This window comes from Tubulanus polymorphus, chromosome 7 (assembly GCF_964204645.1).
Source record: "Tubulanus polymorphus chromosome 7, tnTubPoly1.2, whole genome shotgun sequence".
In the NCBI taxonomy this organism is placed as follows: domain Eukaryota; kingdom Metazoa; phylum Nemertea; class Palaeonemertea; order Tubulaniformes; family Tubulanidae; genus Tubulanus; species Tubulanus polymorphus.
The window spans coordinates 6,145,902-6,165,518 of record NC_134031.1 but is presented as its reverse complement, the minus strand read 5'-3'; the positions used below and the strand labels follow the sequence as shown (position 1 = coordinate 6,165,518).

The following is a 19,617-nucleotide window of genomic DNA, read 5'->3' as shown; positions in this document are numbered from 1 at the left end:
GTGGTATGATTAGATATACATAGAATCCAATTCCATTCATTTTAAGTAGAATTTAAACGTATTTCATATAGAGTACTTTCTTTCAGGAATCGATGCAGTTCATACTTTAGTTTCATTTACCGTAATCGCTTCGCCAGTTCATTTGCTGAATTAACAATTCTTGCGCTTCCATTTTCAACGAATTCAAAATGGCTGACGCCTTGTCGAGTATGCGAGGATTCCAACTTGGAAATATGAACATTTAACGCGTATTTCACCAGTTAGTCCATACGCTTAACGGTTTATTTAACGGTCGACGTAAGTATGAAAATGTTAATCTCGCTGTTTGATAATGTATTCGTGTATTTATGGCCCGATTCAATCGAGTATTCCGTCTTTTGTGAAACTGGCTGGACGAGTCGAATAAATTCAATTTCAATTCACAAAGTTTATTTGAAGAAGAGGGAATTATTAAAGCGTGCCAAAGAATTTTACTTAACATTAGTGTAAAAGTATGGTCAGGGGTCTAACTGCAGTTTAGGTCATTTTTCTACTATGTGGTGTTGTAGTGTAATGATAAACAAGAAAATTAACTTAAATAAATTATTTGAAGCCTGCGAAAAAATGTAGAATTTCTGGGAGAAGCTAATGTGGAATTGCAAATTTGAAATCGAAGTTATAAGAAATTTGGGGAATTATGAGATTTGGCGATTGGGTAGATGATACAGTCTTCAACTGGTCTAATTTTAAAAAAATTGTCAACTTGTGACCGACTTCGATTCACTTTTGCCTCTAAGCTGGTTTGCAACCTCATTACCTCAATGGTTGAAGAAAGAGTTCTTTGGATGTTTGCTTCGTCATGACGTTGAGCATATCGTGTAGCCAGCCGGCCCGGTCCTGGGGCCCGGTTTGGCTGTCACTCGATATCCTAGACTTGAGTCTGGGTTGAAGTAGACATTGTCATTTAAAGAACTTATTCATGTTATTCTGTATGAATTAACCGTGTGTCTTGTATTTTGTATTTTCTTATTTTAAGATTTGTAAGTTTTTTAAATTTTATCCCGGAATTTCAATGTTATAATGATCAATAAAGTATTGAATTGAATTGTCACCTTATACACATGCCATCAATGGACGCGGAGCCGTATATGACAGCTATGCTATTATAAATTGCTAATCTCATGAAACTTGCATACCCCTTATATCGAACATATTTTCTAAAACATTTGAATATTGAAATTATATGTTAACACGTTTTTATATAGACCGCTTGTAGCCGCCGATGAAATTCACGCCGGCCCTACTCAGATCGTAGATAGCTTCGTCATTCCACTAGCATCCCCATGTCAGGGTCTGACTTTTATATAAGACTTCCAAATCGTGTATACATCCGCCATTTAACCGAATAATCCGATTTACTTATCATTTCTATTTATGCCTGCCGCTTCTGATATAATCATACATCCTTTACTATCACAATACGTCTTCTAATGATATTCAATGCAATATAACATTTCGACGTTCAAATATAGGTCATTATATAATCACAGGAAGCCATTCTACATCTATGTCAATAATATTTTGCCAGATAGCTTGTTTGTGTACACATAGACCTGTGACGTTTTGCACATCGATTTACGGCTGAATGGTTAGCATTGTTTAGGTTTCATAATGGTAACGTTTTATAAGGCGTCAAAAAATGTTAATTAATGGTAATGTTATATAAGTGTCTATATAAGTAAGGTTATACAAACATAAGTCAAGGGACACAACGGCTAGAAAAGTGCAGTCCCCCGGGTCCCCTACAACTCCTTGATTCGTGTAAAACTCCTAAAAGTAAATGGAAAATGCTTTCAAAGGTGCTTTGAAACTTACTCCTTTTGTGTACGAAAATGCCCCAAACTCCTTCAATTTAACGAGGAGAAGGCAATTAGAAATTTTCTACTCCTCATTTGGTACTGTTGGGTAATATTTTTATCTATAGGCAGTGTACTGAATTAGGAAACCAATGGTACTGTAAACTATAAAAATTTGCTTATAATACCGCTGAATTAATAGTTTACCAAAATGTACAGTACTAGGATATCAGTAATTGGGATATGAAAGTGATGCAGATGCTTCTTCAAAACTTGAAATTTTCTGCTTAAGATATGTAGGGAGCCTGAGGATGAAGTATCCAACAGTAAGGGTTCACGTAATTGTTTCATTTTTGGTAGAATTTGAGGGTTCGATGTAAAGGTAACAATTCTTTGGGTAGTTTGACTAGATTGAAAGTGTGACTAGCAAATTCTCAAGATGAGTGTAATTAGCATGATAGAGTAATTGCAGTCTAGGTGTCCCTTTTGGTTATCTCTAACTCAACCTTATGTGTTTATCAAATCAACTGATCTTGAGAGGATTCTAAGATGGGCAGATAAACTTAAAAACAGATCCATTTTATTATCTACACTGTATTGATTGATGGATTGCCAAAAAGTCGTCTTTGGAAAAGTGACGTAGGCATAACTGAACTTGACCTACACTAGTTTTTCTTTCTTTCATTTTCTAGGTAGAATTTATCATTTTCGTTCGAAATATTAAAGACTGTTACCGAATATACAGATGGCATTAGTCGATATTCCGATGCAGCAGATGCCTCCGGCCGGGGGCGGGCCTCGATTTCACGCCCCGTACCAACCGCCGCATCACCACGGCGGAGGCCCGGCGGGCGGAGGAGGGCCGCGGTTCTTCCACATGCCGCGATTTCACCAACACAGTCCCGCCGGAAGTCACCAACGATTCATCCCTTTCAAACAACAGCAGGGCTTCAGCGGAAACGTCAACGCGGCTTTTAACGGCAAACAAATGCGTAAAGCGGTTTACCGGAAAACCGTCGATTATAACGCACCGATTTTACGGCATTTAGAGGTAGGACTTCTTTTATTCGTCCCAAAACGCCTGTAATGAAGGGTATTAGAGTCGATCCGAGAAAAAAGCCCAAAACTCCTTCAATTTCGAGAAATGTTTGAAATGTTTGTAGTTGTACTGTATTAATAAACTACTGCTAAATTGGTACTGTTGGGATCAAGATATATTTTACCCATTTAGGCGGTAAGCAAATTTTAGAAATCGAGTTAAGTAAAGTTAGTAGGATAAAAATTGCTCACTAAACCATCCGAGATAACTGAGATAAACAGTACCGATTCAGGAGGTGTCTACAGTAATCGGGACGTGAACACTTCCTTGAAATTTGAAGTTTTCTCCTTGAAAAACTGCTTATAACTATAACCAGGAATGACCGATCTTTAGTGAAACTGAAATAACAAAAATGTCGGAATTGGATATTGTTGGATAAAAATCCGGATGCAACGGGTTGGACTTTAATTACAGTCATAGTCCGTTTTAACACCATCCTTCATTGCATGCCAAAATTCTTAGAGAACGAATTCACCCAATTCAACTCGAAAATTAACGGAAATACCATTGTTTATGACGCCAAATTCGTTTTAACGCCATGTTTTTCATTGGTCCCAACAGTGGCGTTATCAAGGATTTATATCTGTATATCATATCTCTGTTTGAATTGTAGAATCGTATATGGCAAAGAGACTATAGAGATCAGAGGTCTGTGATGCCGGACTACCTTTATCAGGCAGATGTAAGTTGTTGAGTAATCTTTTCAATTTTTTTTTTTACCCTAAACCTTTTCATACGGCTGACTCTCCTGTCAGCTCGACTTAGGCGCTCGATTGAGATCAGTTCGCTCTGGGCACTAGTTATGGAGAGATTGTTGAACGGATGATAAAACTATTCGTTTCATTTGCGCAGGTGGTGCCACCATTCGGTATGACCGATAACTACATGAATGCCGTCACGTCTAAATTCATCCGGACTTCGACTAACAAACTGAGATGCCCGATTTTTGCTTTATGCGTAAGCATGATAATTCAGTCGTTTAGTTGAAAAATTTGATTCTTCGATTTTTCGAAATACAATGAAATGCCGAAAATGTTCATAATTTTCAGTGGACTCCTGAAGGTCGGCGTCTTGTGACTGGTGCATCGAGTGGTGAATTCACATTGTGGAGTGGCCTTACATTTAATTTTGAGACGATTTTACAGGTAAATTGTTATCCGGTAGGAGTAACTATAATAGATTGTATCGAAGAATTATAGATCGTAATAATTAAAAAGAAAACTTGATATCACCATGATGTAAACCTTGAGGAAGAGTCTATTGTGATTGGGATACGGAAGTGATGCGAATGCTTCGCAAACATTTTCTCCTTTAAAACTCCTTGAAAACACAAATCCTTATATCTAGGAATGACTGATCTGTACGGACCCTGTCCTTGATTTTTGATATTTTCTCAAATTCTGAAAGGAGCTAATACATAGTATGGACCCCATGGTTGAATCCGTTTGACTATGATACAGTATCATACCCCATTTCATCCTCCCACGGCAGGGATTCGAACCTGACGGCATCGCTAGACTCGGTCAGATTGCCGATCAGATTGCCCATTGTATAAACGCGAAGAGGCAAGAGGCAAATTTCATGGATAAACTAAAATGGTAAAACCTGTCCCGAGCTAAAATAAAACAGGATTTCTGATTGGCTTATAATGACTTCATCTACGCTGTGCATGTAGTTGCGCACTCAGGCTAGTGTGGCAGGACCAACCAGAAGCTAAGCCAAGGGAGGATGACTGCGTTTAGCGAAATGTCCCATATCATGTATGGTTTTGATTGAACGAGTGAACTTTAATTGGAATATGGAAATGGTGCAGATGCTTCCTTGAAATTTGAAATTTTCTCCTCGAAAACTCCATTCATCCAGGAATGACTGATCTTTAGCGACCCCGTATTTATAATGTATGGTTTTGATTGCGTATTTCAGGCGCATGACGCTCCGGTAAGGACGATGATCTGGAGTCACAACGACACGTGGATGTTGACCGCCGACCACGCCGGGTTCATTAAATACTGGCAGTCTAATATGAATAATGTTAAGATGTATCAGGCTCATAAAGAGGCAGTACGCGATCTAAGGTGGGATATTATAATACGCATATTACTACTATTACTATTTCGTTTTTTGTTGCCGTCATTTTCAGTCATTTCGCAATAAAGATAAATGGCGGCGTTGCGCATTACGACATGTTTCATTACCGGTTTGCCTGATGAGAACAGATTTCTCGAATAATAAACGTATTTATAAATCTGCTTTCTCATTATTTTTATCAGGCTATATTTACTGTTATTATTATTATTCATCAATTATGACCTGTTTTATTATTATTATTATTATTAGTATTATTATTATTATTACTATTGTCGGGGGATGTTTTATGATATTATTGATTATTGAGTTAGTGAAAAAAGAAATAAACGAATAAAAGTTTCTCGGGTATCGAGGGCTGAATAAATATTGACGGGATGGGAGTTCCGGGGGATCGACTAGCCATTTTGTCTGTAGTTTTCGGAAGGATTTAACGCGAAGAAAGGATTCTCTCTGTTCTCTGTGTCATCTTTGAGGAGTTCTCATCCGTCTACGTTTAGCAGGCTCATCCTCGGTTCAAACTACTTTTTCAGTCCGTCGGGAGAAACTTTGTAGCCATTAACGTCGGTCCAGGTCAAGTCTGTAAATTCCAATTCCGAGCACTCTGATCCACTTTCATTTCTTCCCAAAAAAAGTCGGTAATTCTGATCTATATATTTATATGAGATATATGGGCAATCAGCCGAGTTGAAACTATGGTCATCTTCAAAGGATGAACTATGCACCGGTATATGAGATGTCTGTTACCTTGCCTTTCAATTAAGATTTGTTTTAGGTTTTCTTAGTTCAATGGTTGAACCGACTTGAGTGTTGCTTGTTCAATTGTCCTCCATGCCTGAGGTTTAGTTACTTACTAGTTTCATTGTTTGCTGCATTTCATAGAGATATTTTTTTGATTCGGTGCCAATTTTGTCGTCAATATCCAATATTGAAAACTCCCACGCAACACAAACAGCCAGTTGTGCATATATATATATCAATAGCACAACTAGCTGTTTAAAAGTACATACCTGTATTGAATTTCCTTTTGCTCTCATCAAGATATGGGGGGGTGAAAGCATAAAAGAAACAAAAAAAGTAGTATACATACTTAAACAGATGTCGGGCAGAAAACTGCAATCGCACACACGAGAGTTTTTGGCACGGGGCCCACTATTAGCGGTCATCATGTCCTAGCATTTCAGTAACAAGTGATATTACGTGTGCTCTGTTATTAGGCGCAGGACAAATTTGTCTCAGGTCTGATCAGGTCAAGTTTGACCGAGGCCAAGCCATATGTGTAATCATGGCTTCTACGGGCTATATCTCGTTGCCATCATGTACAAAACAGAGGACCGGGTACTAGCCCAATGTGCTCGTACGGGGATGTACCATCCAACATTTCAATGGACCCTATAACTAGTCAGAAAAAGAATATTTGAATAAGATATTCTGTGGGACCCCTCAAATTGACCCCCTGAATTTCTGAAGCGGTTTTCAGTGACAGTGGTTCTGCCAGTTTTTAAGGAGTTCCATTAATCGTCAGGTTTAACAAAGGACTTTCTTATTTCAGTTTTTCACTCCATGCGATTTGAGGCTTTCTCGACCCTGAGATATTATGTTTTTTTTTTTTTTGTTTTGAATGGGAAGGGACAATAAATTACTGGGTTGGTATTATCAAATGATCTTTTCAGGATGTTGAAATTTCGTCATTGAATATATATATATTAATGATTTTGTTGTCAGGTGGGTTAATAAATTTTAGGGCGGGGGTTCGTATAGAGTATTTGATTCATCTGATAATCTTGATTTTTCATACACTGATTTGTACGATGAATTTTCGAGCCAATAAACAGATGAATCCCCACAAAAATGATTTTGGCTTGTTGTGCATTTGATAGATAGGACTGATAAGTTGGTTTGGAATTGTTCGTGCTTGTACAGTCAAACGCGCTTAATTCGGTTTGGGCTAGGTTTCATTTGGCCTTTCCTCCCTAGAGGAATTAATGGCAAAAAAGTTATGAATTTGATTTTGGGGTAGTAAAACTAAATTACCATTATATTTGTCCCTGCCTCGGGTAATTGCTAGCTAACTTCCCGATTTTCAGTATTTGTTAGTATTCTATAATGCGGAATACTGATTCGATTTGTTCGATGCATACAGAAATATGAAAGATGTTACCGAGAGGGTCTTAATGATTATTGATTAATTTGAACATTTTCTTTCATATTTCAATGAAATGAAAAAATTCAATTTGTTACCGATAGCACTTTTCAGCGGTTGGCAGCCCTGTGCTAGCTTTTAGTGAATCAATGGCCCTTGAGGTTCATTTTCCAAAAATGTATCATTTTAGTTGGATATGTTATAGGCTAACTGGTACTATACTGATTAACAGCTTGTATGTCACTTTCCTTCCTAGGGAACAAATAGATATAGGCTATGGGTAATAATATCAGCATTGTATAATATCAATTATCATTGGCACCCTCGTTATAGGACCTTATACTGATCTGGATTAAGAGGGTTTGACTGTATTATGTTTTTATTTGAATCGGTTGAAGTCGGATACATGTGGTGGATTCAGTTTTGGATTGTTTTAGAGAGGAGCTTTTTCGGATGAATTGAGAACCGACATTTATTGGCCCTTATTAAAGACCCTCGAACCTATTCGTACAGCTCGCGCATCGTAAATCGAATTAGAAATGATTATGATAATAGCTATGGTCGCGCTCGTTTCTTTAGGACAGGTCTGGCGTTCACAATTTCATAATACAGTAAAACTCACAATAATTCGGGTTATCATCTAATTTGGATGGGATGTTTGGTCCATTTTACCTGGATCCGCATCAACGATTATCTGAAAACAGATTTCACTAAATTCAGAGAAATCTGGGTGCAGTCTAGGTATCCGGATCAAGTGAGTTCTACTGTATTTAGAATGAACTGTAAACGTTGAAGCCATTCATATCTGCCTTGGCGCTAGTTTTGATCGCGCTGTGTGTGAACGGCGCTCTAGTCCTTTAGCTGAGTCCTTTCAGGCAGCACCAAGTCCGTGCTATTTCAGTTTATATATACCGCGACCAGAGCTAAAGGAATTGAAAATAAAATATAAAACGTACGCTTTCGGGCGATGAGCTGTATCTATAGGTTCTCGACGAAAATGAAATAAATAGATGTAATGAAATATTCCGATTGTTTATTCGATAGTGTTTTTGAGTTTTCGATGGCAATTTATTTCGCAGTTTCTGTCCATCCGATTCTAAATTTGCGTCGTGTTCCGACGATGGAACCGTCCGTGTATGGGATTTCTTACGATGTACGGAAGAGAGAATACTGAGAGGTAAGTTCTATCCGATTATTTCTTTTTTCAAACTCGTATTCTAGTAAACAACAGGCGGTAGATCCAGGGGGTCTTACGAGACTTTCGTAAAACCCTCAAAATTTTGAACGCCCCATTTACCCAAAGGCGGTTTCTTTACGAAAAGGGCATGATTTTTTGTCGCAAAGAAGTGTAAGAGGGGCAATTTCTGTAAAAAAAACGACATTGGAAATTCTGGAAAGCTGTCAAAAGAAACAGTGCAAATACACTACTTATTATTTGCCTGAGCTAAATATGTTTTAAAGAACCAGCCCTCGGGCGGGGGGGCAGTCGCTCAAAAGTTTGTGAAAGATAATCGATGGAAAAATGCCATCGTAACAATGAAATTTCAATTGTCACTTTGTCAACTAAATCCACTGTTTAATTCTAACCAACTTTAGAGCAACTGGCCCCTGATCTCCACCTGGATCTAAAGCCTGCTAGTGAAGTGTTACTCATGCAGGGGATAACTAATCTGATGCCTGCACCCATCCCCAATTTGTTAGTGGCAAGGCTTTACCTGTGTTCCTCCTTTGCGAAGGTCCACAGAAATTTTCACCCCCATTAATTAGAACTACAAACTTCATACTTAAGTTACTTCATAAAATGACCCACAAGACTTGACAATACTTAGTAACCTCATTAAATGACCCACAAGACTTCACGGTACTTGGAAGGTCAGTGTGTGAAGGGTTGGTTCTGGGCTGCCAATTGACACCTACGTGATGGTATTTATGGTATTTATTTTTATCTCGGTGCAAGCTCCATTCTCCATGTACCAATAGTTTAAATGACCATGTACCAATGGGTTAAATGACCATGTACCAATAGGTTAAATGACTATGTACCAATAGGTTAAATGAAGTGGCCCTGTAGCTATAAGCTGAACTACCATTAGATAAAATTACTGGTTACGTAGATATGATATCCATACGTCAACACCAGGAATCAGTTATGCGCACGGTGATTTTCCAGTATTTCCCTCATCAAGTCTAATTCTAACCCACAACAAATAATGCGGATAGCGCATAGCGAGTGAAAAACCTCACTGTTGGATTTTGACTTAGGGGCCATGTGCCGACCTGATTGGATTTCCTATCATGTATAGTCGCGTTCACACCAGCGTATTTTGCCCGGAACAGCCATTCACATGGGTGCCAAACAGACCCTTGCCTTCAGACCAGGCCAGATTCAAACATGGGTGCCAAACAGACCTGTGCCTCCAGACCAGGCCTGAGCCAAATTCTAGTACGGATCAAATTATTGCGTGTGAATTGCAACTGACTCACTTCGCTTTGTTAAAACACTGTTTAGTATCAAGTGAGTGGTTTTCATGTGAATGCCCGCTCTAAATTAGGCACGGGCCAAATCGTCTCCGTGCGATCGCAACTTATATTTGCTCTTGTTTGTAAAATTATCAACTTGATATCAAACGAGATTTTTTGATTGGCTAATGATGATTTCATATTCCAATACGCAAATACCTGTGCACCTGGCCTACGAGGGCCAGGCTTCATAGCTTCATCCAGTCTCTGAACATACTGGGTTTTGACCCCATATCACGAAAGGGAAAGCCAGGCCCAGTTTGTTGAAGAATCAATTGCAATTTGCGCCCGCGATAAAAACCCTCGCATGATTATTCACTTATGAATTGTTAGAATTATATCTCATTTGATAAGACTTGCCATTTGTGATTGTGAACTTGAGAATTTCATTGAATGACTGTACGTATAGGTCATGGAGCTGATGTGAAGTGCGTTGCGTGGCATCCTCAAAAATGTCTCATGATATCCGGCAGCAAGGACAGTCAACAGCCTATCAAATTATGGGACCCGCGAACTGGTACCGGTCTCGCTACGTTGTAAGTGTTTACGCCCTTACGTGCAGTAAATCTAGCATACTATGAATACAGACTTGAATTCTAGATATCACCAACAATAAAAAACTACGGTGCCTGATGTGTGGAACCTTGTTACAAAGAATTTCAGGGGATTTCCAGCAGATTTGTTTCTGTTGATCGATGGTTCGTTAAATATTCAGTATGAAATTATGAAATAATCCAGTTTGGGACGTAATTCTAGGTTTGTGATAACTGATAAATCGTTGATATGCGAATTCGTTATAACGGGGTTCCACTGAAGTAGGCCAAATTTTGCTCGGTCAAGTTAAGCTAAACTCGGGTCGAACTAAGATCTGATCCTATCGTCTACGATTCTTTAGAACAATCGTGCCACATCGCGAGGACGAGTCACTGATTCGGCTATGACTCGTTTGTCGGATCTTAGCTATACTCGGGTCACCTGAGAACCGCGATCATTTTGACCCGAACGCTTAAGTCATGTAATGTGTACATCGCTGTTCATTGGCTACAACCTTATGATCGGTCCTGGTCCGATCGGTTTACAACTGGTCTGCGATCAGTTTTAACAATCTTGAGTTCATTCATTTCGCAAAAGTTCCCCAACTGAAAAATCGGCGACTGGTTGCCGATTCCTTACAACCCGACGATCGGGTCGGATCTTATGCGAGTAAGGCTTTGTATATAATGTAGTAAAAAATATTATTCAGGTCAACTCCTTTCCTGGAGGCATAAACGTGATTGTGGAAAAATAATGATTTTACTCTCTGAAATATATGTTGATTAATCAAGATTATTTATGTAGGCATGCGCACAAGAACACGTGCATGGACGTGAAATGGAACCGAAACGGCCGCTGGTTCGTCACGGCGTCTCGCGATCATTTGCTGAAATTATTCGATCTGCGAAATCTGAAAGAAGAAGTACAAACGTTCAAAGGGCACAAAAAGGAAGTAATAAGTAAGTATATTGTGAGGACGTGCGAATAGCTGCATACACCGGGGACATGGTTTCATACTGAAAGTTAGCAGTACCCCGATAATGTATATTTATCTAAGGAAGTCATTAATGTTAGACACAATATTGACCCTTTCAATGCTGACTAATTAATATCTGAAAATGCTGGAGATATTTTTAAAAATTTTAACGATTCCATGGGCACACCGCTTTTGTGCATCAACACCACGGTGCGGTGTATAGTTAGTTACTAATATTTCAACATTTTCGACAGGTGCTGCCATCTTTCAATAGAGATTATATAACTAATTACATCAATATTAATACACCAATACACCGTTATCCGGTGTACAAGCTAAGTCCATCGCCGATTTATACACCGCACTCACGTTAAGGTGCACTGAAATAGTTGATTTAAATTGTTGTGTGTGTCTTATGCAGTTAATTCCTCCTTACTAGGTACCGGTTAACTCAGTAAACCTCCGGAGTCAGTTAATCGTGCTAATAATTTAACTAAAATCCTTATCTCAGTAAAATATTCCCGTAAATTGACTGTCCACCCCTTTGAGCAATCCAAATGCCTTCCATAAGCGTGCAACAATATTTCTTCGAAGACTATGAAAGTATACCATGTATGTTGGTTTATTTGAATTTCAGCTGCTAATTGGCATCCGATACACGAGAGTTTGTTGGTAAGCGGCGGATCTGACGGATCGATCATGTTCTGGAATGTCGGGTAAGAATTTTCATTCCTTCAGGATTTGATTGAACCCTCTGGATTGACGAGACAGACCTGCCAACCGTTACGGTTTCGCCGTATTACATTACGTTTGGCATGTCAATAATACGACGTTCCGATCCGAATGAAAAAAATATGGTGGAAAAAGTAAAATAAAAATTGTTCCGTTTTTGGTCCATAAAACACGATTGAACTGTAAACATGTTACAATGTTCTGTTTTATGTCTAATAAATTACGTGTTTGAGTTCGTTAGTGGCGATAGAAATATCTAATAGCACAATCCCCAGCCGACATGTGACGCCACCTGCTAATCATTTATCGGTGTGCTAACTGCGGCGAGTTTCTTCGGAAAGCGGAAGTAGGCCTTGGTTCAGTCTCTGTAGAATCGCAAGTTGTGTAATGTTTCAGAGCATCCACAAAACAACCAATGCGCATGCGCGAATACAATTCTAAGAGAGATCCACGAAAATTGGGAATCGAAAACGCAAGCACAAGAGTGCTAGCCTAACGTTTCCCCCCAGCGCTATCGCTGAAGCTGCCAGGAGTCGCAACTTTCTAACTACTTATAGCCTCATCCTAACCCTACCCTATTATAATATGTAACGGAACCTAACCCTAACCCTCTGGAGCCTCTTGACCCTAACCCTAACTCTCTGGACCCTCTAGACCCTAAACCCTGTCCCTTCTGCTATTCAAAAAGCCGCCATTTTGTATCTTTCCAATATCACTTCCATTTCGTGGATGCTCTGAAACATTACCCAAATTGCGTAAAATCTGTAGTAAGGAAAATGGACGATTGTAACAATAGTGAATCGGAAATCGCTGTTCTATCGGCTGATGATGAAGCCGCCGCCTATTCCCAGAAGAGATGCAGGCTCCAGAAATTTAAACCAGACTATCAAGTTAAATATTCATGCGTTACCGAATCCGCGTTATTGCGGGATACCAGTGCTGTTACTGGGAAACTTCAATACGTTACGGGCTAATTTGGAAAGTACATTCAGACATTTTGGTACCATTGCGTAATCTGTCGAACTGGTGAGAAACTCCTCTATGTTACTGGCAAAATTCAGAATTATGCAAACATAGTTGAACTCAATGTTGGCAGGTCTGACAAGACCTGTGTGCGAAAAACCGATGGCTTTCAATTACTCAGCCATCAGCCATGAAAATCTGCTTAAAGATGTACAATTATGATAACAATTGATTTACGTTTGGTTTTACGCCGGTGCTTACTTAAAGTGCTTATTTCTGAGAATATTTACCGAGACTCTTAAACAGTCTAAACTATTCGCAAAATTTCCAAAAGTTCTCGTTAAGTGCTTACTTTTGGACTGTTGGTATTCCGAATTATTTTTTTGACATCAATAACTCTATTTATGTAACAGAATAGGATCAGAGCTGCGGTCGTAAATGATAGGAAAATGTAACTTTTGCCTTGCAAAAAGTTCGTTAAAAGTGTCTACTCACTATCAAAAGTGCTTAGAACTGCAAACTTATGCGTCAGGCTTAGTATGACATGTATGAGCCGTGTTTATGTATGATTATTGCAGGATAGAGAAGGAAGTAGGCGTGATCGAGCAAGCTCATGAAGGCATGATTTGGGAGGCGACGTGGCATCCGATGGGACATATTCTAGCGTCTGGGTCTAACGACCACACGACGTATGTACTGGTATTGTTATGATAACGATGATGATGATAATTGCTTTGCGCTTACAAATTTTTTTAACGCAAATATACGTCCGGGATACATAGTTATGATGGAAAAATATTAAACGTGTTGTTTTTGACGTAATAAGTACAAATGGTATCAGGACAATACTAATATATATAATTTATCGGAAAGTATAGTAAATAGTAGAATGCCCCTAATATATCAAGTTAACCTAGGATAATATCCCCATGGTAAATGATATGAATAGGCTCACCACCTTGTTACGTACATGCTAAATTCATCAAATTATGCAGTTTCAAAAATCTAGCTTTAAACGCACGTAACTTTTAATAAATTAAGAATCCCACACTAATATAACGAGAAAAATCAAGTCCGAAAAGTTTCCTTTAAGCTAATGACTTATCGATTCGACTTTTGGACTATAACCTAATAGACATCACCAGGAATACTGAGTTAACAAAAATGTAACTTTTTACTGACTCTGGTCAGTTAGTATGTGAACATTCTTCACAGTTCGAATGTATTGGTAAAAAATATTGTTGGTTGTATTACAAGTATGAATACTTTGTATTACATAATCATTGCTGTAAAATGAAAATCCGCTAAGTACAAATTTGAAAGCAAAATTCATTATACAAGATTTTTTTGAAATTAAAAAACGGAGGAACGTTTCGAACTTTCACCTAGGGATCATTGTTGAAAACCGTGTTTTGGTTGTTGTTGGTTAACTTTTTTCTCTTTTGACGACAGTAAATTCTGGACACGGAATCGACCGGGAGACAAGATGAGAGACCGTTACAATCTGAACACACTACCGACCGGCGTTCTCGACGATAACGAGTACGGTGAGTGTTGCCGTCCGCCTCGAAATTATCGATATCTCGTTTTAATTTGCTTGTGATTTTTTTCATCATTCCAAACTTTCTTTTCACAGACGACACCATGAACGAACCGCACATTCCCGGTATGGGTCAAGTCGAACAGGTTCAAGCTCAAGAGACCGGTACGTAAACAAAAAATAACTTAACATCACATATTTCAAAGCAATCGAGACAAAAATCGCGAATTTCTGCCTCAATTCTGTTCTATGGGTTGATTTAGCCCTTTTATTGCTGACTAATTGATACCCGAAAGCGCTGGAGATAATTTGAAAATTTTAAAAAGTCCACCTCAGTGAATTGTAAGTTACTAATATTTATTTCACTATGACAGATGCTGCCAGGTGTACATGCACTGAAGGGGTTAAGATTTATATGTAATTAATCCAATTGCACCAAGGAAGTTTTTAGGCATCACTACCTACTTAGCGAGTGGGTTTAGGTATGATGCTCCTACAGCCTTAATGCCTAGTCGTGATTATGTATTGGGATAAAGTTACAATTAAATCAATGTTGTGCCATACGGGGATATGGCCAGTATTGTAGGTGCTTAACGTTCTAAGCATCGAATGAACAACATTGATAAAACACAATATCCGTGTTGTTGAGACGTAAATATAACGAGAATCCTACAATAAAGACGAGAAAATAATAAGGTCTAGAAAACCCTTATTCCTGAACATGACTATTAGTTGAATGAACTACCAGCTCAAGGAAACATTTTTGGATTTTATTATTTTCCCTTCCCATCTTTATTGTGGGATTCTCATTATACATATTGTATGGTTCCCACAGAACAGGGAAATTGGGAAAAACTAGGGAATTTTGATATGATAATTCCCAGTTTGGAAATAATTGGGAATTTGATAAATTTTCCTCAAATCAGGGAAATATTTGGAAAATTCAACGTTTATGGAACGTTTCGTGTATTGTATTGTATTTGCCAAGGGCAACTTTCTTCAGCAATTTTCCTTGCAAAATCACGTTTATCAACCAGTCACCGCTAAAATGTTGACTGTAGCATGATGGCATTTGTTCATTTCCATTTGGAAAAATTGAAAAATTACCCATGAAATACTTTGGAGAAAACCTGGGAATTTTTGATTCATGTTACTGTGGTAACCATGATATTGTTGAATGAACGAATTGAGATCGACACGATTTTCGTTATTTTTTCGTAGTCGTCGAAGAAGAAAAGCCCGACTACTCGATTCCCGGATTACAGCTGACCGATGAGGACAAGGCGGCGATCATCAAAGAGGAGTCTCGTTCGCGGTCGTCGTTTTACAAAAAACCGCCCGTCACGAAACCGGTGCCGCATAAATTCCAGGAGAATTGGGAAACCGGTATTCAAACTCCGGCGATGGAACCGGACGATGGTAGCGATAGCGACGGCGGCAGCAACGATAAATTAGGAGCTCCGTTACACGCCAAAGGTAAAGAATAAAATAAACCTAGTCTGGGCCGCTCTGGTTTTACGGTTTCGTAGACTAGGTTATTTCTAATTCTTAGGGGAATGAAAACCTTAAGGTACCGGTATGTCTGGTGCGACCACTCTGGGTCGATTTGAGTCGGTAGGGTCAGCTGTGGGATGTCAATTCGGGTAGAATCGTGGTGGAAGAATGAATTGTGAATGGGGGGTCAGCTTTTCAAACGAAGCAGTTGAAAAAACTTTTACAGATGCGTGATTGAAGCGATTTACTGGGTGTTCTTCCCTGATGAATTTCTGAACGTATAGATACATTTTTATGGGAATTGCAGTTTCACAGATTATTTTAGAACAAAATTGTGAACATAGCTGTCTATTTTCCCTGATAATTCTAAAAGTCATCCCGAAGGTTTATTTCTGTCAGAAATATAACTTGATTCTAAACTAATGATACTTGTGACGATTCTGTAAACTGGCCCTAACATCTTTGATAGAGTGTCGTATACATTTTCTCATTTATTTTTACATGAAAAATAATGATGCCTTAATTTCCTTTTTCCAGATAAAGAAGAAAAGGTAAGAATACAACGTCGCCATCTAGCAGCCATTTACAACACTACTAGTATCTCAATGATAGTGAATGGTCTTTAAAAAGGCTAAACAAAAAATCATACCTTGTTTTTCCTAATCAGCAGGGACATTTTGTGAACTGAAATAAAATTTGTAATCAGTTCATTTCTCTAGCTGCCATAACAGACAGTTCTTTCTGTCTGTTATGGTTGGCTTGAACCTAATTGAAATGAATGTACAGTGTAAATAGACTTTTAAGCTCAGCAGAAATGAGAAACAAGGAATCAATTCTTTGTAGCCTAAATTTAAAAAATTTTTACACAATAAGATAAAGTAGGATTTAGTTCCACATTTTGAGGTTAATATTTGTCTCTTCAATTAAAACGTTGGGGCAGATTTAACTCTTAAATAGTGAGGTACATCATGTTCAATAATTCAAAAGGTTCGCAAGTCAGTAACTAACGTTTATGTTTCGATATCGTATTGTTAGATCGAGATACCGGCCGAACAGCAACAGTTGATGTTACAACAAAGAGCCGCCGCACAACAGCATTTAAAAATGATGCAGCAGAAAATCATGAATCCCGATAAAGATACGGATGACGCGAATGAAACGCAGCAGTTACCGCCCGCCGTAGTCGGGGTACCACAACCTCAACAACAACAACAGCAGCAGCAGCAGCAACAACAACAACAGCAGCCACAAACGCAGTCGATGTTTTCAACACCGGGGATGATGCCGGGTATGATGCCCGGTATGATGAATTTGATGCAGCCGGGAATGATGCCCCCGCACCCGAGCATGTTGCCGCATCCGGCAGCTATGATGGGTAAGTACAGGCCGTTTAAAAAACAAAAACAAAAAATATAAACAGTCGATTTTGACGTACTCGTATATTTAGTTTATACAATGTCGCTTGATGTAAAGCTAAGCTACTGAAGTGTTCGATGCCTACGAACTTTTGTTATTGGGGCCAGTTCCTGTGCATCTGCAGGGTGGCCATTGGGCTGGAAAACCTGAAAAACTAAGGGAATCCGAAAAATCTAGAAAAATTAGGGAAAACTCGAGGAATTTTACAAATTTTGTCAAAATAAAACCTTGGAAAACTCAGGGAATTTGGATAATGCTATTGACCACATGTTTCTTTATCAGTACATGATTCAATGTAAAATAGTAATACAAATTTCTCTAATTCACTCGGGGTATTTTTACAAAAATCGCGGAAAAGTCATGGGATTTGTAACATTAGAAAGTGGCCACCCTGATCTGTGATTCGATTCATGGACGAATATTTATTTTTAAATGTTTATTATTCAAATTTTCAGGAATGATGGCGCCATCGCTGGGCAACTCGGTTAATAAAGGTTTGAACGAGTTGCGTACAGAATCGAATCATCAGGACGTAGACATTCGAACTCGCGACAAAGACGATCGCGTAAAAGACATCGATCATCGGCTCGGCAGCGGTAACGCCGATCACGATCATCGTCGCGCGGACGTCGATCGCCGCGGTTCGTATCGCGGCGATTACGACGCGCGACTCGCGGCGTCGTCGTCGTCGCGAGATGTCGACCATCGCGTCAGCGGCTCGTCGTCGAGAGACGAGGATTTACGTTTCAAGAAATCGTCGTCGTCGTCGTCGGATCAACGGAACGTTCCGTCGTTGTTGACGAGTAATTTCCAGCGTCCTGACGCCAACGGTGACCGAGGAGGCGGCGCGGATCGCGACGAGCGTTCGTTGATTCGTAAACGAACGTGGGACGAAGGACCGGGTGTGGACGATCCGGTGGCCGGCGGCGACGTCGACTTTCGTCATTCGCAATGGAGCGACAGTCCGAATAGTTATAGCAGTCCGCCGAGTCGAGGTGGGTTCAGAGGCCGAGGTCGCGGGCAGGACGCAACGAGAGGCGGTAATACGTATCGAGGCCCGGTCGATCCGCGATTACGTTCCGGTTTAGATCGCGGCGGACGCGGGGCTGGTATGGACCGCGGCGGTGGTGGTATGCGGGGCGGTCGCGGCGTAAGCGACCGAGGGCGCGGGGGTGAACGAGGCGGCAGGGTTTCGTTGTTACCGAACCCGGTCAGGGGTAGAGGTGATTGGAATCGCGGCGGCGGCAGTAGAGGAGCCACATGGCGGGGCTCCAGAGGTGGACATTGATGAAGTTGAAAATTCGGGCGGGTTAGCGTTCGTTCGGTAGAACCAGTCAGTGGTTATATAATATTCTTCCGTCTGGTATCTGTTGATATAAACAATTTTGAATGTGATAAAGAGAGAGGGCGTTGCGTGGTTTTTCTGATCAGTGAATGAACTGTAATACACTGTACATCAACGTGTTACCAGTGTTAAATGTTGTATATATATGTATCTGCTGCATGCACTTGAACAGGTGACCTATTTGTGGGATGTATTATTGTAAATTGATACTTTGTACATGTGATCATCGGTAATAAATTGATGAATTTTTCGTACATGCTGGGTTACTTAAATTTGCTCATTTTAAGTGTAGATGCATCCTACAATCTTTTTCTTGCGTACCGTAAACAAACACTGGTTTGGCCAAGATGCTTCGATAGATTGTCCTCATTCTTAATCCGTTGGGTCTTGTAAACCTATTGTACTTTGAATCCTGCCATTTTCCAGCCTTAGCTTTCGCCATTCTTCTGTCATATCAGATCAAGGGCCAGTAGCTCAAAAGTTGGTTAGGGTTAACCAGTGGATAGTTAACATAGTAACTATCAAAAGTTCATTATTACTATGGCATTTATCCACTGGTTATGTTTAACCAACGTATAAACATCTGGCCCCTGTCAACTCCAACCTTACCAACAGTAGCAAATTAGTCAAGCACCCATAGCTGCAGTGACAGGCCAAGAATTCTACTGGACATGCCTCTAAAAACATCCAAGGAATTATCTATAACCTAGGAATTACTCAAGATAGAATCTAGCCTTTACTTGGACGACTTTTTGATTGTGCTCTTCCAGACAACAGAGAATATTCTTAGTAGAGGATTGACAGAATAGGCATTCTTCTGAGTCGAAGATTGATGGAAGAATTGAAAGAAATCCCCAAATGCAGCAATTGAGAAGAAAGTAGATAATTTTTCTGAAGAGCACAAATGAAACGGCCTTCGTCTCTCGTCTCAATAA

At 39.6% G+C, this 19,617-nt stretch overlaps 1 protein-coding gene across 2 annotated transcripts; it reads left to right on the top strand.

The window, feature by feature from the left end:
- The first annotated feature begins 155 nt into the window (after window positions 1-155).
- LOC141908048 (pre-mRNA 3' end processing protein WDR33-like) lies at window positions 156-18,919 on the top strand. Of its 2 annotated transcripts, none has more exons than XM_074797841.1 (17): window positions 156-301; window positions 2,532-2,886; window positions 3,548-3,616; window positions 3,787-3,891; window positions 3,984-4,079; window positions 4,858-5,009; window positions 8,242-8,339; window positions 10,092-10,218; window positions 11,021-11,175; window positions 11,830-11,908; window positions 13,466-13,576; window positions 14,340-14,434; window positions 14,524-14,592; window positions 15,649-15,903; window positions 16,459-16,472; window positions 16,957-17,296; window positions 17,793-18,919. In XM_074797841.1, the coding sequence occupies exons 2-17, from the start codon at window positions 2,581-2,583 to the stop codon at window positions 18,623-18,625; spliced, it is 2,904 nt and encodes a 967-aa protein (XP_074653942.1). In that variant the 5' UTR covers window positions 156-301; window positions 2,532-2,580; the 3' UTR covers window positions 18,626-18,919. The 2 variants fall into 2 exon arrangements, with proteins under 2 accessions (XP_074653942.1, XP_074653943.1); XM_074797842.1 differs by having other exon boundaries at window positions 158-297; window positions 2,528-2,886.
- Window positions 18,920-19,617: the final 698 nt, after the last annotated feature.